Raw genomic sequence first — 27427 nt, 5'->3', positions numbered from 1 at the left:
TAGCCATGATTTGCAATATTATGGCCTAGTCCATAATGATAAAGTAAAACGGCCGCCTGTCAATGTGACAGTCGTACTTAGGTGTCAATCCAAGGTAAGGGTAAATTCAAGTATTTTAAAAATACCTACTTGACAAATGCTTGACATCTGTTGTCAATGATAGGTATATAGATTTTATCGTTTATTGAATTCCATGAAATTTTCATTTTTAAGGGTTGTTGCAGTCATACATAAGGCTTTGTATATATCGCGTCCATAAGTAGGCTTTATGGGGACTCGCCTTGTTTATTTGTGTCTCGCTCGCATGTACGCTCGGCTAAATAAACGGCTCGTTCATAAAGACTCAGTTTATGTACTTGATACATAAATAGCTATTATATGATGGTTAATCCCTTTATAAAATCTTATTAAAGTCACTAGTGACTTTACGTCATAAAGCTAGATGAGTGCGACACCAAGCAGACTGTAGGTCGTAGGTTCTAATTTTACATTTCTCATAGTAAAGAGTCACGCTACAAATTATCTGCGAGTGTAGTATGTATATAGTTCAACATTCAACCATTGAATTTATAATACCGTTGATGGTCTGTGAACTACACTATCGAGTGTCGGTGTTGTTTGTAGGTTTGTTTGTTTGAAATCGGTAGAAAGAAAACCTGCATAAATTGTTCATTTTTCTCTATACTTAGGGTATTTATATGCATGCAAGAAACGAGAATAAATATCTTTTTATCATAATTTATAGATATATGGAACTGCATATAAGCAAACCCACATATCTTAAACAAAATTGAAATGAAGATACTTTATGTAACAAATTTTTAGCTACACAAGACAAGGAGTAAAAGCAAAGATGTATGAAGAAAGAATATCTAGTAAGTGTGTCATACTATTCAAAATTAAAAACATTCATTTATTTAATTACAGAGAGTAGTGCATTATACATTACGTTTTCTTGTAGGTGTTTACATCCAGATTACTGCAAATAGTTATCTGGGTTTCAAGTTTCTGATTAGAATTTCATAAATAAGAAGTGAACAACTTTCTGAAATGTCATTGATAGAAATTTTGTTCAGTTAGGTAGGTGTACGTTTGCTGATATTTCCCGTTCACTTTCTTATGTAAGTATTTATTATAGGTAACTAGTAATGTACCTACCTATGCTTAAGATCAGATACGTAGTTGTTGGAGTGTAATAATGGTTTTATTTACAAAGACATTGTCATTGACATGAACATTGATAAGTAAAAGCCCTTGTTACCCTCCTGTGTAAGTAAATCTCTTGTTATACAAGTGGGGAAGATAATTTATGATGAGCTGCCCTATTGTTCAAGTTACTAGTAGGTACAACTTCAGGTTATTATACAGCAAGACAAACAAGGTTCTGAATTACCCGAGGTGTTACCTATATAACTCTCGCCAGGAAAGATTGCCGGTCACAGCGCACCTTGTGTCGATTTACAATCTTTGTTTTTATTAAGATGCGAGCGACTTCTGGAATAGGATCGTGCTAATGTTGAACAAAAAGTCTTTTCGTTCAACATTGACACGATACTATCCCGGAAGTTGCTAGCCCCTTACGAAAGACAGAGATTGTAGATCGGGATCAAGTTTTCTGTGACCGGCAATCTTTCCTGGCCAGAGTTATATTAAAATTTCAGGTAAAGGTTCCGTATACCTGTTTGAAGTATTGCAAGAGAGAAACTGTTATACAGTGCTTACATAGTGGTTGATGGACAATGAATTATAAGATGAATAATGTATTTATTAAATTACACATGTTACATTGACCACAAGAAGGTTCTGTCCCATCTCTGATGAAATAAAGCAATGTAATGTTCCTTTAGCAAGGGATGTGGATTATACCTGCAACGCAGAGTACGCCCTTCTCCAAATGTTCATAGGTAATTTGAAACTGTTGTCGCTTAACTAAAATATTTTATGTTTAGCACTAAATTTCAAATTAACTAAATTGGGGTGCATAATAAAGGGTGGTGACTTGCATAACGCATTATAGGGATTTCAATGTAAAATTTATAACATGCAATTATTGGTTCCCCAAAAAATTATTTTAGAGCAAAAATGTATTAAGGTTTTTTGTAGAAAAAAATTTTTATGTACGACTGCTTGATAATGCGGTGATTACAGTTGCAATTAATGACCATAGTGACAGTCGTACTTAGGTGTCAATCCAAGGTAAATTCAAGTATTTTAGAAACACTTGACAAATGCTTGACATCTGTTGTCAATGATATATAGATTTTATCGTTTATTGAACTATGAAATTTTCATTTTTAAGGGTTGTTGCAGTCGTACATAAAGCTTTGTATATATCGCGTCCATAAATAGGCTTTATGGGGACTCGCCTTGTTTATCTGTACCTCGCTCGCAAGCCCGCTCACCTAAATAAACGGCTCGTCCATAAAGACCCAGTTTATGTACCTGATATATAAATCGCTATTACGCCAATCAACGGTATTAGTTTTCAATTTTTTCATAATAAAGACAGAAAATTGGAAAAATAAAACCGTATCTTTTTCAATAATCTGTGATGCCATGGAATTTTCGAGGGAATTTTATAATACAAAACTACGCCAATATCCGTCATGCCATGGAATGTCTGCTATAAAACAAATCAAAGTCTATCAAAAAGTATTATATTTAGACTCGTTTTTAGAACAGCGAATTCAACATACAGAAAGACCAAATTACTAGAAACGGTTTTCTAACATAACAGTTTACAATAAATGTTCGAATAAGTCACCATTAACTGCAAGACAGTAACCAAGTCGATCATAAAATCCATTTCAAACTGCTGCCTTACCATGACTGCTGCTAATTGATAATTGGAAATCTTGAATTTTAATTCTTTTAAATTTTGAAAAGTTTGCCCAGAATAAATTTTTGATTTTAAATGCCCCCAAAGAAAAGTCATTCGTCGAAAGCTTGCAGGCCAGGTGATTGTAAGTACATCGTGGACCAATAACTTTATTGTTAAAACTGCTCGATAAAAATTCTCTTTCATCACCACTGTTGTGTGCAGGACAGCCATCCATTTGAAACCAAAGTTCTTGGTTGCCTCTTGCAACTTCAGCAGCAGCTGGGGCAATGTGTTCTAGAGGAAGTTGTAGAAAACGTTCTCCTAAATTGTACTCCATAAAAAAGGGTCCAATAATATGATGTCCTAACATTCCTATCCATACATTGATTTTTTGTCGATACTGCGTTCTTGATTGAACCAAATTATCAGGATTTTTAGTTGCCCATTTCCTGTAATTTTGTACATTTGGTTCGTTATGTAAAGTGAATGTTGCTTCGTCTGTAAATTAAATATTTTGTAGAATGTCGCGATATTCATTACATTCCATAATTTCGAAACAGAAAGCTACCCGTTTTTTACAATCGCCTTCACGTAGTTCTTGATGGCATTGAAATTTGTAGGACCGAAATTTATTTTTTGTAAAAGTCTTAAAACAGGGCTATGATGCAGACCGACGTTGGATGCAATCTGCTGCAAACTTGAATTTGGATTTTCAGCTACCAAAGCCAAAACGTCGAAGCTGTTATCATTTGCATCATTTTCGTTGGTATTCTGAACAGCGTTGTTACATTTACAAATATGAAAAATATTAATTAATGTAACTGTAGTTTCAAGGTTTTTCAATATGCCCGTAATAGTAGTTTGACTTGGAATTTACCTCTCTGGATATTTTACACCAAACAAAGCGCCAACTTGAGCACTATTTCCCGCGTTAAACCATTCAATTTTCTCGGATAATGAATACATTTTTATTTTATTTAACAAATTTTATAAATGAATTTACTATTACAAGCAATAAATGTGATAAAACAGCGAATAAGTATTGCTATTCAGCGGGGGAACGCCGCCTCCATTATGGGCACTTTACCTCCTTCGGTGCCCATGGAGGAAATGTTTTACCTTTTATAAATTGATTATTGTTAAGTTTTATTGTTATGTTAGCTAAAAATAAAAAAAAATTATAATACAGAAGGGTTTACTTTTTGTTTTATAAAATTCCATGGCATCCCAGATTATTGAAAACTAATACAGTTGATTGACGTAAAAATTTTTCCCTACAAAAAACCTTAATACATTTTTGGTCTAAAATAATTTGGGGAGCCAATAATCGCATGTTATGAATTTTACATTGAAATCTCTATGATGCGTTAGGCAAGTCACCACCCTGTATAAAGCATGCATGACTGAAACCTGAATTTGAACGCATAGGTTTCATGTAACACGAATCCGCCTGCGCTGCTTCAAAAATTTAAAAAAAACTTTTTACCGGAAACAGGTATATGGAACAATTGGTGTAGGTGGTATTATTCTGTATACCTGTTTCCCGTATAGTGCAGGCGTCAGAAATATTTTTGCTGAAAAAATTCCTAGGGAAGATTTTTGTCGTCAATCGCTTCGTTTTATCGTCATGAACCAACACCATATAAATTTCTGGCAAAAATTCGGCCCGGGCCCCGGAAGTATATTTTTTTTTTCAACTTGACCAATAAACATGGAACCATTTCGTGTTTCATTGCAAAATAATGCGCGCTCTCGCATGCACTTTTTTAATCTCTGGTTAAAATGTATGTTGTAAAGGATTGGGTATTTTACTAAATTAGGAATTTTTGGAAATATACAGCGATGTTTCACGTGCAGAGAAAGGAGGGTAGTTTATCAGAACTTTCGCACCCGGGTGGTAACTTGGTACAAACCTCTGGAAGCATAACATACCAAGAGAATTTATTTTGCTGGCAAAATTTAATTATCATGTGTTTGTTAGTGCATTAGTAAGAGCATAGTTCACGGCTTCACGCTATGACGTTAGGTCTTTAGTTTTTAGTACAAATTAACTTTGACCAACTTTCGCCAAAATATGTTTTAGCAAAGGTGCCAGAATACTTTCTCTGTTTTGGCGTTGCCATTAGAGGCATTATCTTAGGCGGAAACTGTAACGGGACACTTTTTTTAACCGATCCAACGAGAAAATATTCTCAATCTCGCTTAAAACATGAGTGACGATTTTATTGGTTAAGAAGTAATCGAGATGGGATTGAGGGGAACGTGGTAAAAATTAGAGGAGAACTTTAGAAAAACTTAAAAACGATAAGAAGCCTTGACAAACTTTTGCCAATACATATTTTTAAGGTTGTAACATAATGCCAAGAAAATTTTTATTTCAAAACAGTTCTGCATTATTGTTTTGCGATATATTTTCATAGGTTAGCGAATTATTAAGATTATATATCGTTTTGTATCACTCGTATGGTAAGTATAAGACTGAACATTGAAGGTTACCGCAGTGGCGTACCGTGGTGCCCGGGGCGAAATACAAACTTGCCGCCCCAATGAGTTAGGGGAGGGGAGTAATTAAAACTGAAATATCACTAAATATCAATTTTAAAATAATTTTATTTTTTTTGCTTTCAGCGCTGCAAAATTCGCAATGACTTGGTCAAAATCAATCTCGTCGTTAAGGGTATGCTCGATTAACAATATAGCTAAGTTACTCAACTTCAAAGTGCTCATAGTAGATCGCAGGTGGTTTTTGATCAATTTGAGCTTTGAAAAGCTTCTTCCGCATCCAGCAACACTGATGCATCAACATATTGTTAAAAAAACCTTTCAACTCTTCTCCCAAGATTATTTCTTATACACTTTTCGTCTCATTAAATGATACGCATATACAAAGTTGGGCATTTTATCAATATGATTATTTTTGCCGCCCTTTTCAAAGTGCCGCCCGGGGCGGCCCGCCCCTCCGCCGTCCTGTCGGTTTATCATCAACTGTAGATGAATGTACTGGACCTACAAAAAAAAGTGAATACATAAATTGTAGAGATTTTCTTCAATTTCTTATAAGGATATTTTTTGTGTAAAAGTACTTGTTTCGGACATATTGAAAAAACAAAACCTGGTTTTTTGTTAATAAAAAAAAGAACATATTTCCGGGTCAAAACTTTGGAAGAAATCTTTATGGGGTCGTTTGTAATGATAAAAAGAAGCAATTGACGAAAAAAAAACTTTCCTAGGAATTATTTCATTATTCGCACAATTTTCGATCTCTGATACCTGGACTAGTATTACAGGAGATTATTTAAAAATTCTTTTATACAGTGCTTTGTGCTTACATTGGTTTGATGTAACAAGAATCCATCTGCGCCTCTTTAAAATTTTTTAAAAAATCTTACATATGGGAAACAAATATACCTCGACATATACTTACCCAACTGGTAGTAATGTTACCTACCTTGCAGGCAGTGGAATATGACAAATGACAATAATCTTCTTCCCAACCTAGACACAGATCAAAGTGAAATATCTATTAGTAGCTTAATATCGCTACGTTTGTTAAACTAATCGTAATTAATGGCAATATAAGCATAATTCTTAAGAAAACTTTTCGTATGTTCCGTATTATAAGATATTTGTAAAACATTTTTAATGCAGCGCAGACGGATTCTTGTTACATTAAACCTATGTAGGTCTACACTGTGTTTGAAATAATTTCTTGTATAGGTACCAAATTTTACTGTAGACTGCGCATGCATGTAGCATGATCAGATGTAGGCGGTATGACTGTTAAGAATGAATTGGGGCTTGGGGTGGTATTTGATGTACATTTTATAGGTAGTATTCGTGCAATACGGGAATTTTTGTGTAGAACAAGCAGTGCTATGAATGTTACACCAATAACTATCAGTATCCATAAATATCAGTATTACGTGATAACAACATGTTTAATTAATAAATATCTCAATAAATAAATAAATAAATATATGGTCACGGATAGAGGGCACTGTAGTCGTGGGTATGTGAATCTCAGAGTAAACTAAAGTCTCTAAACTTTACGCAAATCGCGTAAAGAGCAGCTTCTATAACAACGGCATGGTACGGGAAGCTTTAAATACTGTTCCTTACCGTCTCAACAGCCAGAAATAAGAATAGCTCTGCTTTTTTGACATATCTAGCGATTTATTATGTGAAATAGAAATTTGACACTACACAGCATTGTATAATAAGTATGATCCCAGAGCCGCTAGACATTACTTAATTTTAAATGGATAAAACCTAAAGCGTAATTTACATGGGATAGTAAAACTCACTAGTTTGTGTCAAAGAGCACTTCTCAATAACTCTCATAATGTAAATAGTGATAGAGAGCACAGAATAAGGCCCATTCAGCAATGTTGCAAATTTGCATGGTATTTTGGCGCACTCTGGTCATTTTCGACATTTTCAATTCACTAAATGCGAAATTAGATCACTCACTAGTAGGCGGGGGACACTTTGTAATCCGAAGGCCCAATCTTCAAATGAGTATAACTTTTGTTTGAAAAGTTATTTTAAAGAACTGTTTGGCAATTTTGTTCCTTAACTCATCAAGTATGTACAAGGTGGCCAACTAAGAATGCGAGGTACTGTATCTGAGAATCTATCCATCGTAGAGGCTTGCGGTAAAAAAATTTATTACTAAAACGGCCACGAGCAAAACCTGGAAAATATTTTCTGAAATGACCGCTAGAGGGCGTAACTGCAATCTGGAATCTAAAAAAGTGATGTTTCTGTGAATTCCACTATATTAACCTAATAAAAAAATGTTCGGTCTTTGAAGTCGACGATAATCTGAACAATTTTTGTTTGACAATTTTTCCTGTATCTCTAAAAATGAAGTGGTGGGCGGTATTCAAAGGTTTCCGTAAAAAACACCCTGTATCTTCGAAACGGCTGAGCCGATTTAAACAAACTCGTGTTAATTCGAGCATTTACAGCGTTATTAAAAGCTTCCTTTTTTAAATCGATCCACCTTAGGGCCACACATTATATAATAAAAATAAATCCGGAAAAATTAGCTTAAAAAAATAAAATTTTGAGGGTATAAAATTTTCTTAGGCCTAAATTTTAGGTTAGGAACAAGATATCGAGATGAGGTTTTCGCGAGCTTGTTTAGGCATCATTTAGCTACTTTTTCATGAAAAAAAAATCAAACCAACGCATTTAATTTTTTTGAGAAATGTCGAAATGTCGCCCTCAAGCGGCGATATGTGAAACTAACAAAACTTTAAATATAATATTTGTAGCCGAAGAATAACCCTTTTCAATTAACCCGAGTTTGTTAAAATCGACTCAGTCGTTTCGAAGATACAGGGTGTTCTTTACGGAAACCTTTGAATACCCCCCACCACTTCATTTTTAGAAATACAGGAAAAATTGTCAAACAATAAAGGTTCAGATTATCGTCGTCTTCAAAGACCGGACATTTTTTTATGAGGTTAATATAGCGGAATTCACAGAAAAATCACTTTTAGATTCCAGATTGCAGTTACGCCTCCTAGCGGTCATTTCAGAAACTTACAAATATTTTCCAGGTTTTGCTCGTGGCTGTTTTGGTAATAAATTTTTTTACCGCAAGCCTCTACGATGGACAGGTTCCCATATACAGTACCTCGCATTCTTATTTGGCCACCAAATTTCGTGGAATTCTCCCCATTTTTGTTGTCCGGTCAAGAATTGCAGTGGAACTTTTTTTTCGAAATTTTAAAAACTAATTTCAGATTCGTCATTTTCATGTTCAAAAAGTCCCAGATACCAAATTTCGTCGAACTCAGAATTTTTATTGCACCCTCAAGTAGGGGTGTGCCCTTTCGTGGTAGGAATTTTGGAAAATTTTTTTCAAAATCGGATAGGGCATTCCCGAAAACCTATTCAAAGACGCGCACCCATCTTTGTAACTCTTATGGTTGCTGAGAAAAAAATGAAAGAAGAAATCCAAACTTCACCACTTCTTTGGGGGTGACTCGCAAACGAAACACGTACCCTCGATTTATTTGGAAAAAGTGCTGGTCTTGATCCCCTCTATCACCCAATTTTTTTTACATGCGGTCATGTAATATGTGTATACATATTGCCTATCTTTATGAAGCCTGTAGAGACAAAACAAATAGGGAATATGCATGTGGTTAAAATTTTCTTGATACTTTCTACCGCGAATATTTATTGTCTTGGCATTATACTTAAACCATTAGTTTCTTATTTAGTTTGTTTTTAATTGCCAAAAATGTTAATTCAAAAGTGCAAAATAAGCGAACGAAATTCAAATTGTTACCATTATTAAGGACATAGGAGGTATCTATTACATAGACTCAACAGTAATAATAAGAATAATTGATTCTTTCTTAAGTAAAATAATTCACGTTGCATTCATTTAGAATAAATGCATTTTAGGAGGTATGTCCACTTTAGTAGCCGAAATTAATGACTTGGTAAACAACAAAGATGCCGATAACATCCCATGCTCTTCTCTATTACCTGAGAAATCAAAAATGCGTTATAATCAATTGTATGACGCTTTTGCAAAATGGTGTTCAGCAAAGGATATTAAGAAAACGACTGAAAATGTAATGATGGCTTACTTTATGGAACGTTCTGAGGTTTTAAAGTCACCAGCGAGTTTATGGAGCGAGTACTCCATGCTGAAACTAACAATTTCAATTCAACAGAATGAAGATATTTCAAAATTTAAACGCCTTAAGGCTTTCCTTAAAAGGAAAAATGATGGATACCAACCGAGAACTTCTAAAATATTTAAAAGAGAAGAAATTGAAAAATTCATTGCCGAAGCTCCAGATGAAATTTATTTATTGATGAAAATTGTAGCGATAATGGGAGTGGTTGGCGCTTGTCATACAGGGGAACTACATAAAATAAAGTTTAAAGATATAGATCTGAAAGATGATGTAGCAATTGTCAGAATTTTGGAAACTCGGAATACTATACGAAGAAGCTTTATAATTACAAACAATTCTGAGGGGTCTTCTGATTGGTTGAAGCTGTTACAAACTTATATGAAGCTTAGACCTTACAATGCGGTCGATGAGCGATTATTCTTCAGATATGAACGTGGTAGATGTGTAAATCAAGTAGTCGGAAGAAATACAATTTCCAAAGTGCCCCGAGAAATAGCGAAGTATTTAAAACTAGACAATGTATATGAATATACAGGACGTGCGTTTAGAAAGTCATCTGCTACTTTTCTGTCTAATGTTTATGACACTTTTGCGAGATCCCGGTGCAGATCTTCTAATACAATTGTTAAAAGCGTTACCTCCCAATCCACAAGATCAGGTATATGTATATATTTTAGTATAAGTAATAATATCGAATCAATTTCAGATATCTCTGCTATTGGTAAAGATTTGGAGATGAATGCCTTTGAAAATATTACACAAGGTAGTTTGTTTGTTGGCAAATAATCATAAATTTAAATAAAAAGATGCAGTTATAACTATGTTTAGGTAAACTTAAGGTAACTGTAGCTTTTTGGTCCGTTTTTACGCGCCCCTTTCAAATATCTAATATTCATTTGTGCAATTTGTTCAGATTTTGTTAGAGCACCATATTACATTAGTCCTGTTTGTGTGCTAATCATTATCAATTCATTACAGTAGAAATAATCTGTCATTTCTCTGATTACATTGGACACTAATTCCTCCCTTCATCAGAAATTAGGGCCAAGAGCCGATTAATTAATATATGAACATACTAAATATTTAACATAAGTAGCAGCAAATGGTTCTCATTATCTTTTACCTCAATTTACATTAAGGACATTTTTAACATTTGCGTTTGTTGCAGAATTCCAAAACTCCAATGATACGCAAAAAAGTATCACCTTTTCATGTGAGGACTCTAGACATTCCCTTTCACAAGAGTCGGACATTTCGCAAGGACGTTGTGATAGTGATTATAAATACGTTATGGATGATAGTGAAATTCATTTAACCAATGAAATAACACACTCTCCAATTCCAGTTAAACTCGAGCATAGAAGTGACGAAGAATCTACCAATGAATCGACTCCTTCAATTCTCACCGACGTCATAATTCCAAATAAAAAAGTGAACGAAGCACGGCCTTCCGTTTTCAAAAATGATTCCGATTTATTTTTCAAAATGGTGGCGGCGAAGGTTAGGCGATTTTCACCTTATCATAAAAATTTGATTGAAACCAAAATATTTTCGTTGGTCCAAGAAATGGAATTAGAACAGATTCAGCAACAACAGTAGTCTACATAAATAAAGCGTTGAAGGGATCAAGTTACAATTTCCTTTCAAAAATATCTCGCAAGGAACAGACAATTTGAAGAGTTGTATTTGTAAAAAATTCTGTATATTTATTTGTACATATTTTCTCCAACATTTGCTTCGTATTTAACATAAGACATATTTCCCTATTGTAGTTCTTTTTTGCTAAGATGCCTCACAGTAAAGGAGCAGGAGTCTTTGCTACCATCAGCGGCGATGCGAGGACCGTTGGCAGCTACTTGGACATGTTAAGGAATAAGGATATTTTATCCTTTGATGATTTTTGAAAAAGCACTTTGTGGCGACCGAAGGTACAGGGTGAAAACATTGGAGTTTTTATCTTTGCAATTTTTCCAAATATCACAGGATCGGTGGAGGGGGACCTCACTTATGGGTTATGGCCTGTTCGATCCTTGGACTTGTTTAGAAGTACTAGTAGGAATCATTTTAGAAATATCATAAAGATATACCATTAGGAGTAGGTACCTACTCTTGAAATTTATTCAAGAGAAAATAGAAGCATAAAGGGTGTCGTTCAGAAGCGCCGCGCCGGATAAAGTGGAAAGTGTAAACACATCTTCTTAATCAAAGGACACAATTGGAGATTAGGAACATATGCGGCGCTTCGCTGTAGTGTAAAGTTGAAGTTAAATACCTTAGATTAGGAAAGAGTATGGGTACGGTCGAAAATTTACTCTACAATTTACGTGCATTCGGAGCATTGCAATTCAAGTACCTAACCCGGTTTAAAATTATATTTTACTACAAATGCTTACAGTAAAATTTTATTTGTAACCGATCTTTAGCTCAAAGTCGGGATCATTAGCAAATTCTAACCTCGCATTTGTTTGTTTACTTTACGTTATAACAGCCCATGAATGATTATACGATTGAGGTGTGAAATTTACTTTATCATTTTGTTTACTGCGATTCCGAAATGGGGGACATTAATGAATTTATTGTTCTGCATAACGTTATCCAAAATATATTAGAAAGCAGTAGCTCCGATATTGAAGAGTTTATTGCAGTAACAAATTTGCGTAGAAGGAAAGTTCCCTTAAGGCCCCTCTTCACGTGCAGTTCTTATCTTCGCTCCCCGATTGAATTCCTGGCGCGCGCTCCCGATGTGTGACATGCGTTGCATCTACACGTTCGCGCTTCATTTTTAATTTATTTCAGTTTTATTCTGTTCCTGAGTCTGGTAGTGCAACAGTGCTGTTAAAGAATGAGTTTGAAGAAGAGGAAAGCAATTGCTTTTTTGTTGCTGGTGGACGACGAAAAGGAAGTAAGAAGAAAGAGGAAAAAGTATTGGTCCAAACCGTGGTATCTGAGAAGAAATGAAACCACACACATTGACTTGTTAAAGGAGATAAATCAAACAACCCGTGAAACACGGGAAACATAGGACTACCGAATCTAAATTTCATCAATTACATTCTACTGAAGCTATCTCTCTTTTACACATCTTAAGCGTACTACCTCTACCTTTGTCATATTGTGTCAATCCCGACTTGAGAACTGAGCCGCATCTACATGCTCACATCTTGCTGTCGCTCCATGTCAGTTCGCGCCGCAACTGAAGCGCGCGGCTCGCCTGGCATGTTTAAGCCCTTCACATGCGAGTTTGGATTTAACTGAAGGAGCGTCAGTCCAAAAGTCAAAACTGACATAAAACTGCACGTGAAGGGGGGCCTTTAGTCAGGATGCAGCATTATTTAGAAAATGTAGTGCATTTATATTCTGATTCACAGTGTCAATCGCATTGTTTGTGTGTACTACAACCTTTACTCAGTTTACTCAGCTTTTACCACCAAATTGGTAGAAGCAACATGAGTATTTTGCAGTAAATCTCACGCATGCGTATTGATTGTTGTAAGATTTTAAAGAAGCATTCGCAGTAAATGTCAGCAATTTTATAACCGCCACAAAATTACTTTCAGTAAACTAAAAACAGTAGACTGGAGTAAATTTTGCACCGTACCCTATGGATACCGCGTATGCCGTACAGCCCGTGTATGAATCGTGTTACCTCTTTAAACAAGTTGGCCATTTTATATGTGGCACACATGTCATTTAAGTTATATCGTTTTTTATGAGTTTTTGCCTTGTTTTTGCGCTTAAATTTAGAGGAAATAAACAAAAAACAACTTAAAATCATGGTGAATTGTGCAGATTGTGGATTCAAAAGCCGGAGTGAGAAGGAGGAACCGAGAATTTCATTTGAGACGTAAATATTGAAAATGTGCCTAATGCCGTTACCACGTATTTTCCATTTTTTCATCGTAAAGCATTTTCTTTGAATATTCTTCTTTCAATATGTTAAAATTCATAGCTTAATGAACGACTATACATAATTTCGTGCAACAGAAACAATTTCATTCAAATTTTGATAACAAAACAAACGTCTTCAAGGACGGAATTATATCGGGCGATCAAAAATGAGTGACTGTCGAGTCGCCTTTGGAGGTTCGAGTTAAGTACGATTTCCCATGTAAACAAAAATTCCAAAGGTGACTCGACGTTCATTCATTTTTGATCGCTATGTACTATAAGTTCCATAGGCGTAGTCATTAAATTAGTACGGAAACAGCTTTACGTGAAAAATCAAACGGAAAACAATTAAGATTTATATTTTATCACAATCTTTAGCTGGAGAGACAGTTAGTCTTAAAGGCATTCCCGAAAAAAGATAAGAGGAAGTTTCGTTTATACTCGTGTCTGATTAATAAATAGGGCAACGCACGAATTTCATTCGTATGTTCAACGTGTTTTATTATTAGTTAAAAGTAGCTTGTTTTTTAGGTACTTCTGCTACTATTCGTATTTACGGATGCTACGCCACTGGCCAATTTCATTATTATTATTTATTATGCCTCGCCTGGCCATATCTTCCTTCGCCCCGGAAAACAACCACTTTCCCGCCTTGGTACACAAAGTACTATTTTTATACGTACGGCAAATGTGACTTTTCGCTGATCATATTCAAACAGCGAAGTATTGTTTAGTTCCAAGGAGCAGAGAAGCGGAAAACAGGTAGAGAAAGTTTACTTCTCTGCCTCCTTTTCACTTCTCTGCCTCTTTTGATTTCAATACCTGTGTTGCCTAGCCGTTTATATACAACAAATTCCAGCACACTAAATAAAATAGTTATTTATATAACAAGAGCGCGAAGTTCAATTTCGCGCATTGAGACTGAAGGTATTTTGACGAGGCGAAGCCGAGTTAAAATATCAGTCAAATCCGCGAAATAACTTCGCGCTAGCGTTATATACAATATTTTTTCTACAACTGAACCGATTGTTAATTAAATTTGCTGTTTAAGTTCAACTTTGTCACGTGTGCGAAATACTTTTTTTCACTGTTGACGATTTCGCGCACGTTGTCAAGGGCAACCTTACTTATTAATTAACCGTTTAAAAATCTAGTACTTCGCGCTTCGAAATTCGTCAGAAAATGACAGGTTTTTTTGACAGTTGTAGAAAAAAAATATTATATTTATATTATTATAGTATATTTTTGTCAACATGCGCTTGCGCCGCTTTACGTTCGGTGCTTGCACGTAGGACGCTCTTGTCGCGTTTGCCGCATTACATTACATGGTATTTTACGCTTTATATTCCTTTATTTTGGTTTCTTTGTCAAAATATGCCAACAGAGAGCATTTTCAGTAATAGTTGTTACTCCTTTTTCGTTACTCCATTCCATAAATTCAGCATATCCCATATCCCTTTTCGTAGGCTTTTCTTGACTTTTCGGGCAGCAAATTACTGAAAGTACCCTGTGCAATTTCACGTAACTCGGGTGGTGTTGAGCTTAATTCCTGCTCTAATTCTAATTGATGTTCTAAATAATAATGTTTAAGGGCGTACGATTGGTTCCATTTTATACCATTGGTTTTGCAAACTATGTGAAACCGTTGAGCTCACTCAACAATTTTAAAAGCTATACTTATCCAACTTACCGGAGTTACTTATAAGTTATAAGGAAGAGTTCGAGAATTTGTGTTCTTTTGTAAGTAATGTTGGGCATGTTCATCGAAGGTAGTGCTGTTTTTATTACGATGAAGAGTATTTTATATAAGATATAACCAATCATTCGTATAATCCCAAGCTAACTTCAACGAATTTAAAAACCTCAAGAAAGTATCGAACTGTCAACCAACAGAATGTAATGTTATTTTGCTGAAAACTGAAGGAACTTGCACAACGTATTCTGACAGTTCGACACATTCTCGACTCGAGGATTTTATAATGTACCTAGAAATCTTGGGCATGTTTAGCACAACACACGGATCCATGTGCTGTGCAAGTTCCAGAGTTGGCTGCAAATGCAAAATGACATCAAATTATCGCCTCATTCATGGGCTTGAATCTCTGAAATGTTGAAAACCGAATCCGCACCTACAACTTTTGAAAATAGAATTCAAAAGCTACAATCTGGTCTATACCTATGTGGCACGCGGTAGCTTTATCGATTTGCGATGTGGGATTCGTCGGCGTTGTCCTTAACCTGATTATGAAAATCGTTAAATACACTAGCTAGAGTTATATAAAACTTTCTTCAAACTGTTATATTAAAGTTAAAGCTTCAAATTGTCAACGAGCGAGAAAGCTTTGCGAATTCAACTGACTCGCAACAAAGATTTCTGGAGAACTTTTTTTTAAATCGCAATTTATTGATATCATTGAAATTCTCAGTGGGTACCCACAGGCAGTAATTGGTTTGATGAAGAACCTGTACGTCCCACACGCGGATCGTTAATGACTGGAGGAGCTTAAGCTAAACAGTGAAAGTGTCTCCTGTTGTTCGCGGATCGCAGAAGCAGTTGTATCCTCGAAGGCCGCACTGACGTCCGTCGAAGTCTAACGTTTTTGTCGTTTCAAACTTTGTTCATCAACCAGTTCGAAATCAGCGCTCGTAACTGAACAAAAAGTGAAAGGGGGTAAATTTCGAGCACTACTCATCGAGTGACCCGGTGTTTTTAATTATTCGTTCGTTTGTTTTGATTTAAATTGTGATAAAAAGTACATGTGCGCGATGTGATGTAAGTAGTATTGGCACACAATTCACGTGTTTCATGTCAGGGCTCAATTTGTTACTCATGTTTTTGCAATTTAATAAGTTTCATTAATATGTGATTATTGTACCTCTTCTAATGACATAAACGTTTATACCTTACTTCATCTTTTCGCATGGGCCCGAAATAGTAAGTATGCAATTTAATAAGATTATAATTCATTTTTTTTCATTGTGATCTCTCTTATTATTGTCAACTACAATAATTTAGTGCTGCTAACCGCAATTGAGGAACGGTTTCGTTTCTGTGTATAAAACCATTGCGGTTTTGCAGTTACTTTGTTTCTATATTATTCAGTACAGACATTTTTAATTAATCGCTTTGTATATATAATACTGCATAAGGAAAAAAAAAACGTCCACGGAAGTTCTATGAACTTCATATCTAAATTTAAATTTGCCCGTTTCAAATTCTCAGAAGACATCTTCATATAAATTAACTCTAAGTAGCTAAAAGTTATAAGAAGTAAACTTTTCAGATTCGTTCAGAAATAAAACTATGTCTCAACCGAGGTTTCAACATTACGATGAATCAGAAAGGGCGGGTTTTTACTATGAAATTCTTATTCCAAAGATATTTTCTTTTCGGAATTCTTGCATATTATAGTTTCTTTAATATCAAGCGTGCCAATGTAATTTTATATTACACAATTATTTTTCGCGCGGGAAATGTTTAATTGGTTTTTTTTTCGAATTGCATATTTTACGGGCGGAATGAAATAATCATCTAATAATGGAAATAAAATCGTAGCTATTCCATATATTTTATTGATCTTTTTTGTTTATTGGGTTACGTTTATTCATTTGCATTTTATACAAGCAATCTGCTATCTTATATACAAATACATTGCTATGGTTTCTGCGTTGTTAATTCGATCGTTATTTATGAGTGTAGGTAATATTTTTTAAAGAGACGCACGTAAACGGTTACTCGTCACGAAACCCTATGTATAAGGGAGGGATGTACGTATCTAATGGCAGATAATCCGACGTTTAACCAATAAATGTACGGCCACCATGACGATAAAATGAGGTTCAATGTGCTAATCTGATGAATTTGATAATTTGAAATCGCTAGAAAAAAGAAACTCATGATGCACTGTGGTGTATCGTTGAACCCATTTTCGGAAATAGGAGATAAAAATTCTTTGTGAAGGAGGCACGTGGAATTCTTACTGTCAAAGATATCCATAAATTACCCTTAGTGCTTGTTATGTAAGTATTTCATTTATATTGCACTCACCAGTGGTAGGTACTTGGGGCCACGCATAATTTAGCGTGATATTAGCTCTATCTAACACCATAAAATTTTAGGACGAATTTATAGGAATGTCTTTTATGGTCCAGTAACTTACCTTCGTACCTATAAGCACAGATTTAAATCTGTAGTATAAGTATCACATTCGACTCATCGTGCACATAACCAATTAAAACAGGCTGTAGCATCTAAGACCCCTCGGATCATAATTCCATTACCATAACATATTTTTGATTACCAGGGGCGTGCTATATTCCAGTGACATACAAACTTTTTTTTTAAATATGGAACACCCTATATTTTATTACGGATTTGGAAAGTACTTGAAAAGTACTTATTTTTTAAGTAATATGTTGTGCCCTTAACTTCGATGTTATCACCTTTTTTCCTCAAAATTTGACAGTTTTCCACTGTTTTTTTGAAGAGTAGGTAATTGAATCGCGCCTGGGGCTAAGTTTTGAATTTTGGCACAGGTTAAGACCTCTTTCACTGTCACACCACTGCACCCCCGGTGCGATTTAGAAAAAAAATTCGAAAACCAAATTTTCAGGAAAAAAGGTTATAACAGCGAAATCTCTTAAAGTTAAGGGCATAACATGTAACAAAAAATATAAGCACTTTTCAAGTACTTTCCAAATCCGTAATAAAACATGGGGTGTTCTAAAACACAAGCTTGATACGCCACTGGAATACAGTACGCCCCTAGTGACCAAAAATATTTTAGAAACATGGCAACGGTAACTGTACAATTTTGCTCTAAGACTTTTTTCGATACCTTTTATGGTAAGGGAAAAATATGATCGGAGGGGTCTTAGACACCACACCCTGTATAATGGCTTTACATCACCCGCACGTTACGGAAGTATTGGGGTAAAAAATGATCTTTTTTTATGAAAATACAGGTTCTGAAGCACCAGGAATCCGAATCGCACAAAACCTCAGTGATGTCGATTGGTGTGTCGGTCTGTCAGTCTGTCTAACTGAACCGATTTTAACCAAATTTGGTACACATATTCTTAGGTATAAAAGGAAGAACTAAAAAGCTCATGAGATTGACAGTATTGTATGTGATGCGATGACATAATTATAACTTTAGTAATGAAATGTCAAGATGAGTGTAAGGTTTTCCGTTAATAAAATTGTTAGTATCGTTCCTAAAACACCACACAAACTCTCATTCTTGTTGTTTGTTGAGCATTATTTTTTTTTATTTAATAAATTTTTTGGGAGACCAATAGTTTGTCAGATAAATCAAAAAGCCATTTGCAACCCTTTTTTCAAGATGGCGGCCGTGGGACAAGGGCTGCAACTCCATAAACTAGGATTTAACTTTAGACTAACTCCTCCTTGATATTTAAACAAGTTTAAAATGTCATTATGAGAACAAATGCGAGCATAAATGACGGGAGCGTATTTTCCTTTCCTGCTAATAATATTAATGCTAGGACCAGAAAAAATACAGGTCGGCACAGAGGCGGACTGGGTACTTACGGGCCAGGTGGAATTGTATAGGTTACGGGCCCTTAAAGTATTAGTGTAATGAAGATGGGAGGGGGGGGGCACCCCAAAAACATTTTTTGCATTTTAAAGTATTCCTTTCTGGAAAATCAATTAGAATATAGTTTTTTTTAATTGCAGCTGATAATTAAAAGTAACAAAATATACAGGGTGACAATTTGAAAACTTACCACCCCCCATATCTTAGTAAATAAACAAGATATTTAAAAAAATCAAAATCCGTTTCGGTAATTCGGAGGGGGAATCACAATGACATAGTTGGCGACGCACCCCCTGCGCCCTAGCCACCCCAACTTTTAAATCTTAAATAGTGACCCCCCATGTGTGATACGTCGTTGGAAAGCTCTGAAAAATGCTTTCCAACCATACCAAATAGCATTACATTTAGGTTAGTAATTATCGTGCAAATCAAAAAATCAACTAATATGATACATTTTCTAAAGTTGGCTTTTATTTCAATAAATGTTCAAAATGTTTTCCGTTATTGGTAAGACAGTATTACTATGCGATCAAAAATGAGTTGCTGTCGAGTCGCCCTTTGAAATTTTTGTTTACATGGAAAATCGTATTTAACTTGAACTTCCAAAGCCGGCTCGACAGCAACTCATTTTTGATCGCCAGTTATAATCTATTCTCAAACTCTTGTCGAACCTTTCCAATGTTGGTTTTGCAATATTTCGACATTCTTGAATTATTCTCTGTCTTAGTTCCGAGTTTAGTTCGTCTATGTTCGCCCGTTGTGTTTTAAATACGACAGATTTCAAATGTATCATATCAGTTTATTTTTTGATTTGCACGATAATTACTAACCTAAATGTAATGCTATTTGGTATGGTTGGAAAGCATTTTTTCAGAGCTTTCCAACGACGATCACACATGGGGGTCACTATTTAAGATTTAAAAGTTGGGGTGGCTGGGGCGCAGGGGGTTGGAGGGGGTGCGTCGCCAACTATGTCATTGTGATTCCCCCTCCGAATTACCGAAACGGATTTTGATTTTTTTAAATATCTCGTTTATTTACTAAGATATGGGGGGTGGTAAGTTTTCAAATTGTCACCCTGTATATAATCCCCACGAGGCGCGCCGCCTATAACTGTGTTTCAGCACTTTTAAAATACGACAAAAAATGATAAATTCATTGTAAAACATTTACATAAAAACAGAATTTCATAATGAACAATCTAACTTCAACCCCAACGAGAGAAACGTGCTAATAATTTATTAATAGAGCAAGAAACTGACATTAAAGCGGTCTAATATACAATATAGCAGTATAGCACATACTGATAAACCCACCACCCCCCCGGGCCAGTCCGCCCCTGGGTAGGCACGAGATCCTTACCCCATTCTCTTTTAAATGAGCCGCCTATCGTCGAAGTCTATACAGTTTAATGAGAAATAGTGGAGAGTATACAACTACAAAACAATTTTGAAATGGGTATTAGCTTTACTTTTATTCGAAGTGTCTACATATGGAACTTTTTATAAATACTTTAAGCATTGCGCATTGTCTACATTAGAAATTTCATTGAATACCTTCATAAATCAAACATACAGCATGCGTTAACAGTAATTTTGAAACCGGTATTAGTTTTAGAGTCATTCAAGGTGCCTACATATGATATTTCGTTTAACTGCTATCATAAATAATTAAGTTGCCATTGCGCATTTGCAAAACCGAATTTTAAAACTGGTGTTAGATTTGTCTTTATGCCAAATGCCTATGTATAAAATTTCATTTAAATGCCTTCATAAATAAGTAAGTTGGCATTGCGCATGCGCAAAACAACATTTTGAAAATGTCGTTAATTCGCTAAAATAGTTAGCATCGCACATGCGTTAAACCAAATTTTTGACACTGCTCATGCGCAAAACCAAAAAATATGGGTATGCACGGAATCCTTGGACCAGGCCCTTTCAAATGAGTCCTCTGTCCTATATCGCCAAAATCGGTTCAGTGGTTTAGAAGGAGTACGTGTGACGAACGGGCGGACGGACGTCAAAGTGCAGCCAATAACGATTTTTCAATTTGGCGAAAATACGCTAACAATAAAATTGCGTCCTCTGACAAACGCAACCCCAAATGTACCTTTTCAATGGACTATACCCATACAACGAACTTTTTCAATTATCAAAGCTACGACGACATACATTTCAAAAACTATGCATTCAAAACTGTGATAGAAACCAAGCGTAACGCAGCTACAAGACCGAAGACCGACTTTTCTTCCAACAGCTCTTTCATGTACCTGTATCATTTCATTTCACAATCTCCTGATCGATTTCAAAAACTTTGGACCTACAAAAAAAACACCCTGCCAGCTATTTATGTTTCATAGTAGATGTATTTATTTGATTTTTACTTTACCCACAATAAAAGATATAGAGCCTGGAAGCAAAATTTAAGTAATAATTTTTCTTACAAATCGAATAATCTAAAATTACTAGTTTTTCGGATCTTACCCATATAACAAAAAAAGTCGTACAATTACACGTAGAATTAAAAAAAACATTCAAATACAGGGGGCTCCATTTAAAAAATACCACTTTGGCGCCTTACTTTGTGAGCGCACCCTGTATAATTTAAAACATTTTTAAAATGTAGAGAATATTCAAGTAATCGTTGGCTCACCCTACACAGCACAGGTGTCACAAATTCCAGGGTGACCATTGGGATTTCGGAAAAATAGCCCACTATTGGTAGGCGTACATTCATTTTTGTAGCATACATCGAGTAATTAAAGTACGTAATGTAATCCAACCTGCGGCTTGTCATTTGAGCGAGTAACTGTTATAAAAAGAAGGTTTGTGACCTTATAATCTTTAATATAATGTCCTTGTGAGCACTAAAGTAAATAGAAAGTTAAACTGTTTGAAGTAGGTACATCAGTAGTCGTAAACTATTTCGCAATAGTTGTTTTAAAATCAGTAGTTGGTAAACAAACAGTGTAGGTAATTGAAACACACCTACCGTCTAATAAGTATGACATTCAATTTACCCAGCTTCGTCTCTGGAGTAAGTGGAACCATACTTGTATAATCGGTAATTTAGAATGCGTTTCCGGCTCAGACAGAATTTGACCCGTGAATAATGGAGAGAAGACGGGCTTAAGAAGGGTCTGGGAGATTAAATTATATTTAATGTTGTTAGGCTTAGGATTCACGCATTTAAATGCTCAATTTATAAGTTGACAACTTTTTTGTCAGTAACAGAAGCGTTTCAATCCGCTTGTTAAAATTGCTTCCAGCCTCCCCCACATATTTCCACAGAAATAACTACGGATCATCAGATTAATCCTTAGACCATATAGTACATGGACTGCTAATTGTAACGAAAATATAGTCAAGGACATCGCCTGGGTATGTGAGTTTCAGGGTAAACGAGTCTATCCGAAGTTGTCCGATTAGACACGATTTGAGACTGTCAACCTATAAATTAACAAACGTCAATTAATTAATCGCCTAGATATGCCAAAAAAAGCAAACTTATTGCGATTTGTGGACGTATAGAAGATAATCAGGAGGATTGAAAGCTTCCCGTACTACGCGGTTACTATAAAAGCTACTCTTTACGGGATCCGAGTGGTGTTTATACGACTTTAGTTTACCCTGAGATTCACATACCCACGACTACAGTGCCCTCTATCCGTGACCATCCATTTTGTATTGAAAGCATAGGGCTAATAGCAGTCCATGTACTATATGGTCTAAGGATTAATCGCTGGCCACAATACAGGGTGGCTTATTTATTTACCAGTGGGATCTCAGAAAGATGTGCCTACCTACTTTGGAGCTGAACTGAACTAATTATCTCAATATCCAACACATGAATTTGATTATTTTTGTTGTTAAAATAAGTGGTCATTCAAAAGAAATGGTAATACTGAGAATCCTTCGACATTCCGTTGTTTATGATTAGAGATATTCAGCGGAACTTATTAACCATCCTTGAGATCGTTTATAATTTTGTATTGCTGTCTGTCTGTGCGTGTGCACGATAACATTGTTTAAAAACGTCCGATGGCTTTAAACATTGGTATACCTACGTCATGTTCTTGGGGATACAAGAAAGATCGCTATTGATGTTTTTCAGTTACCTAGACCAACGGACCAAAAAGTTACAGCTCAAGAACTGACGAAACTTGCAAAATAAGGTTTTCTTTTATCATTCTTGTTGCAAAGAACATACGAGTATGAATGTCCGGTTTTCCGTGTTAGTAAATATTTCTTAAACCTCAAGCAACTATGCAGATATGAAAAAGAAAATTTGTGCATGCGCAACCCAACATTTAAACAAGCCATGCTGATCTAATGGGACAGAATCAACCTCGGAATCAACCCTTTAAAGTGCGCTGTAAAAATGTTAAAAATGAATGAGGATTGTTATATATTTCCAAAAACTATAGTGGTTATATCATTGAGTAATTATTACTCAACGGTTATATCAATTACTTATACGTCACTGATTTTTACGTGAAAATGCCGAGGAAAATGCCAGTGGCGTAGCCAGGCCTTTTTCGGGAGGGCTGCAGTCCCCCCAATTCTGTATCCAGCCCCCTTTATATAAATTAAAAGTGTTTATTATAAGCGTCTTTCGGTGCACTTAGTGTTTTTAATGGTTAGTTGCTGAGAAAAATTTGAATCTAACCTATAAACTGATTATAAATATACTTATTCAGCGATGAGTTTATTAAATGGTTAATTACGAAGACGAATCATGAAATAGGAAAACATGGCAATTCAAGTAAAAATGCTAGTTCCTATGCTACAAGTGGTAATAGTAACAAAACAAGTGAACTTGGTGCTAAAAAATGGTAACGGTGGCAATGGAGACATTGTGGTGGACGTCGTAAACTCTACACCTTTGAAGAGGAAGATACGTTTCCAATTATGCCTACATTGTCTTATCGTGCAGAATTGCACAACACAACATTAAACTTCGAATTCCTTCACTCCGCAATACTTGGGCCAACGCTAGAGGGCTCAGCCCTCCCAATGCTATAACCTTACCTACGGAAAATGCAGACATTGCAGAAAATTTCTTTTAGGCCATGATTCTTTTTGAATTATGTAGCGTAGAAATTAATTTAATCTTTCACGATATTCTAGTTAAAGATCTCAACAAAAGGGGCTGTTTTCTACCAACGTCCTTCTTTTTGACCCCTTATCAAAAGAGGGTGTGTTTGGGGGGACTTATCCTTCATGGTACTCTAATGAAAGGTCTTAACCAAAGGAATTAATTTCTACCAACCGTAGTCCTCCTCTCCTACCCCTTACCTATATGTTGATCGGATTTTATTTCTTATATCTGAAGAACAGATTGTCGGAGGAGGTCCTCACAAAGGGCTATGCGGACGTCCTGAAGAAATATTGGGGATGTCAAAACTTTAAGAGCGAATATCTCGAAAACGAATCATACTGCACACCATATGCGCCCGTCTGAAGCCCCCTCAGCCCCCCCCCTCCCTCTCCCTCTAGCTACGTGTCTACGCAGATCTATCCGTAGAAAAGAAGTTTATCCCGAATTTTGACAACAAAGTCGTTAACGTCTTTTCCGACTTAAAATAGAAGAATGGATTTTATCTATAATAGTGGGTAAGGTATTGTTACTTGTGCCCACCTTATTTCGGAACTCACGAGCCTCCAATGACTTATAAGTACATAGTTACGGGCGATAAAAATGAGTTGCTGTCGAGCCCCGTTTGGAAATTCAAGTTACGATTTCCCATGTAAACAAAAATTTTAAAGGTGACTCGACAGCAACTCATTTTTCACCACATAGTACCTATTTGTAGTAGCACAATTACTAAACATTATAGTTACGTTAGTCTGGAATTCAAAAATTAGTTTATAGTATATTTGGCAAGTTTGTAGCTATACCTAGGTATAGTTTTTTAAACGAAGAAATCTTTATTTGCAGTGATTAAGATGAGTACATTACAATAACAAACAATATAATGTTTATTGATTGGGGTGTAGCAGCGTGCACGCACATATATGCACGTGCTAATTACGATAATTATTACTTTACGGGTATATAAAAATTTTTTTTCACTACTAGCGTCTGATGACATGATTATTAACCTTTTTTCCACTTGTAAAGTAGGCTTTCTCGGCATTTGTTCAAAGTGGTTAATAATTTTTTATTATTAACTAGTAGTCAATAATGAGAACTGTCACGCTGTCACTTTTAGAAATCACAACCCGAAATTTCGCTCAATGAACGTTTAGACAAGTTCTCTAAAACGAATAATTGCCACCATTCGCAATTTTCAGAGAAATTACATACCTAAAATTATCACATTTTGAAAAAATTCGAACGAAATTACTCTTTGAAAAATCTCAATGACAGAACAAAATACGGCCTGTTTTGTACTTCCACGTACTTGATTGACATGTTAAATTAAGAAACAAACAATTCTGTCCAACCGTTAACTCTCTTATCAATATAATATGTTAATTTAGAGGATTTAAAGTGCTAGTAGTGAAAAAAATAGTATATATACCACGGTAGAGAAGTCTATTATTGCCTTCGCACCTTACACCCCTCGGCGCAAGCGCCTCGAGATGTAATCTTGGTGCTCAGGCAATAATAGTGGACTTCTCTACCTTGATATATAATGTACTATTAAGTAATGCATGCACCTTCGTTCTACTTAAATTATACGTTGTTACTTCATCTCACGTGTTTAAATAGTTATTGTTGGTATATCAACGCGTGACTAGCGCTGACCTAATACCTAACAATATTAAATTGAATCTAATTATGGGGAGAAAATAGTCCACCTGCTTCAGACCTTTAATTGAAAACAGGTAATAAAGTCGTCGCCCTCGCGATTGGCAAAACAGTATTTTTCAGACGCACTTCCCGATCCTTCCAAGGATATTTTGCACGTATTTTAGCTTCACTCTGGAGGACCCAGTTTTAACATTTCGTTCTCCAAAATAAATCATACCTATCCTCGTCGCTATAGTTATACAGTCAAGTCGAATGTGCTGCCGTTGGATGAGTCTCGGTGAAACCCATCACTTTCTAGTTGCGAGTAGATACCTACTAAGCTTTGACTCTACGAACATATGCGTCAAGATCTTCAAATTTCACTGTACAAGTACATATCCACTTCCGACACCCTGTTCTTTAAAATGCATCATATCTCAGTTACTAGATCCGATAGAGTGGAATGTGGTACCGTTAGATGCACACTTTTTTCCTTTGTAAGTACCGACTTCCCAACACTTCGTTCTCGACATATTCTCATTTGAAATCTGACCCTACTGATAAGTGCGTTTGCTCCATAATTTCCATTTGAAATGTGTTTAATTGCTCCTATCAAAAAGATATATCAAAATTTCATAAAAATCGCTCCATATATAAGAAAGTTGGTTCTATCGTAGTAAATCACGAAGTTGTGATGCGCTTGCGCAGAAACAGAAACTCATTCTTTTTTTTCGTGCACCCCACGTGTTGAAATCTATTAATTAAAAAAAAACCGCAGCCTTCTACGTGGTCCGAGTGTTGAGAGCTCAAACTCTCATGCGGACTGACGGAATTCATGTCAGGTATACTTAGGGTGGAATTCAAAGATATTACTTAAAACTTAAGTTAGACTTACACTTTACTCATACCATAGAGTTACTCTATCCTCATACCTTAGCGTATACCTCGGCGTGTACTGTGGTATTCAAAGATATAGCTAAGGTGACGCATGACAATATTGCTATAGTAACTCGCGAAATAGGGACAGTTAAATAGGAATACTAGCAGTAAATATACCTAAGTTTCACTTAAACTAAACTAAGTGTGTGTATCTTAAGTAATATCTATGAATTCCATATTTGCAAACGTCGTACGTCAGTATAATTAATTATCGCTGAAATACCACACGTGCAATTATCACTATAATTCGTTCCCATTGGCGCAGCAATTTGAAATCGAGACATTTTACTGGTTGAAATGTGACAAATGTTAGATGAATTGAATAGTCAAAATTATTACTTAAATTTTGATTCCAGGTTCTATATCTTTATCCTAGGTAAAGTCAAATTAATACATCTACTATGAAACATTAAAAAATAGCTTACAGGGTGTTCTTTTGTAGGTCCAAAGTTACAAACTTCATATTAAAATTCCCACTTTTTTAAAATGGAACACCCTGTATATTATTTGTAAGCCTTTAGCTCCTTCAAAAACCTTCAACTTTTGATAATAATGTCCTATACCTATCTCTGATAGTTTTTGAAATATCTTGGTTTTCTTGGTTTTTAGCGCATTTCCACAAAAATAAAAATAAAATGCGCTATTGTGGCCACTTTGTCCGTCCGTCCGTCCGGCTGTCCGTCAGTCCGTCTGCTCGTTTTGAGACGCTACTAGTCCTTTATCTGAAGAGCTATTGTTCTACTTTTTTCGCTATTTGGTTCGTTATGGTGTCGAGGCTTGCACCAAGGAAGGAATTTTTTCTGCGTTTATTGCTA

At 35.6% G+C, this 27427-nt stretch overlaps 2 protein-coding genes across 7 annotated transcripts in view; both read left to right on the top strand.

The window, feature by feature from the left end:
* The first annotated feature begins 576 nt into the window (after positions 1 to 576).
* On the top strand, positions 577 to 11804 carry LOC116163544. 6 transcript variants are annotated; one of them, XM_031477530.1, is made up of 7 exons: positions 577 to 690; positions 746 to 875; positions 962 to 1080; positions 1139 to 1904; positions 9245 to 10144; positions 10193 to 10249; positions 10655 to 11804. In XM_031477530.1, exons 4-7 carry the CDS (start codon positions 1895 to 1897, stop codon positions 11083 to 11085), a joined length of 1398 nt encoding a protein of 465 aa, XP_031333390.1. In that variant the 5' UTR covers positions 577 to 690; positions 746 to 875; positions 962 to 1080; positions 1139 to 1894; the 3' UTR covers positions 11086 to 11804. The 6 variants fall into 6 exon arrangements, with proteins under 6 accessions (XP_031333390.1, XP_031333389.1, XP_031333394.1 ...); XM_031477529.1 differs by having other exon boundaries at positions 928 to 1080; XM_031477534.1 differs by lacking the exon at positions 1139 to 1904.
* A 4126-nt stretch (positions 11805 to 15930) lies between these two features.
* The window catches only part of LOC116163543 (inverted formin-2), an 89194-nt gene continuing 77697 nt past the window's right edge, over positions 15931 to 27427 (top strand). Inside the window, exon 1 of the mRNA XM_031477526.1 lies at positions 15931 to 16309. The gene's annotated coding sequence lies outside the window, so the exon portion shown is untranslated. The remainder of the gene's footprint in view (positions 16310 to 27427) is intronic.

The sequence above is a fragment of the Photinus pyralis genome, unplaced genomic scaffold (genome assembly GCF_008802855.1).
Source record: "Photinus pyralis isolate 1611_PpyrPB1 unplaced genomic scaffold, Ppyr1.3 Ppyr1.4_LG2, whole genome shotgun sequence".
NCBI classification, from domain to species: Eukaryota; Metazoa; Arthropoda; class Insecta; order Coleoptera; family Lampyridae; genus Photinus; species Photinus pyralis.
Note: the sequence above shows the minus strand (reverse complement) of the source record. Positions and strands in the feature narration are given on the sequence as shown.

What these genes read in the sequence shown, in the direction of transcription:
- LOC116163544 (XM_031477530.1), top strand. An exon ending in CTCCCAATCCACAAGATCAG is followed by an intron (nt 10,145 to 10,192) that starts GTATATGTATAT and finishes AATCAATTTCAG; the next exon opens with ATATCTCTGCTATTGGTAAA. An exon ending in CTTTGAAAATATTACACAAG is followed by an intron (nt 10,250 to 10,654) that starts GTAGTTTGTTTG and finishes CGTTTGTTGCAG; the next exon opens with AATTCCAAAACTCCAATGAT.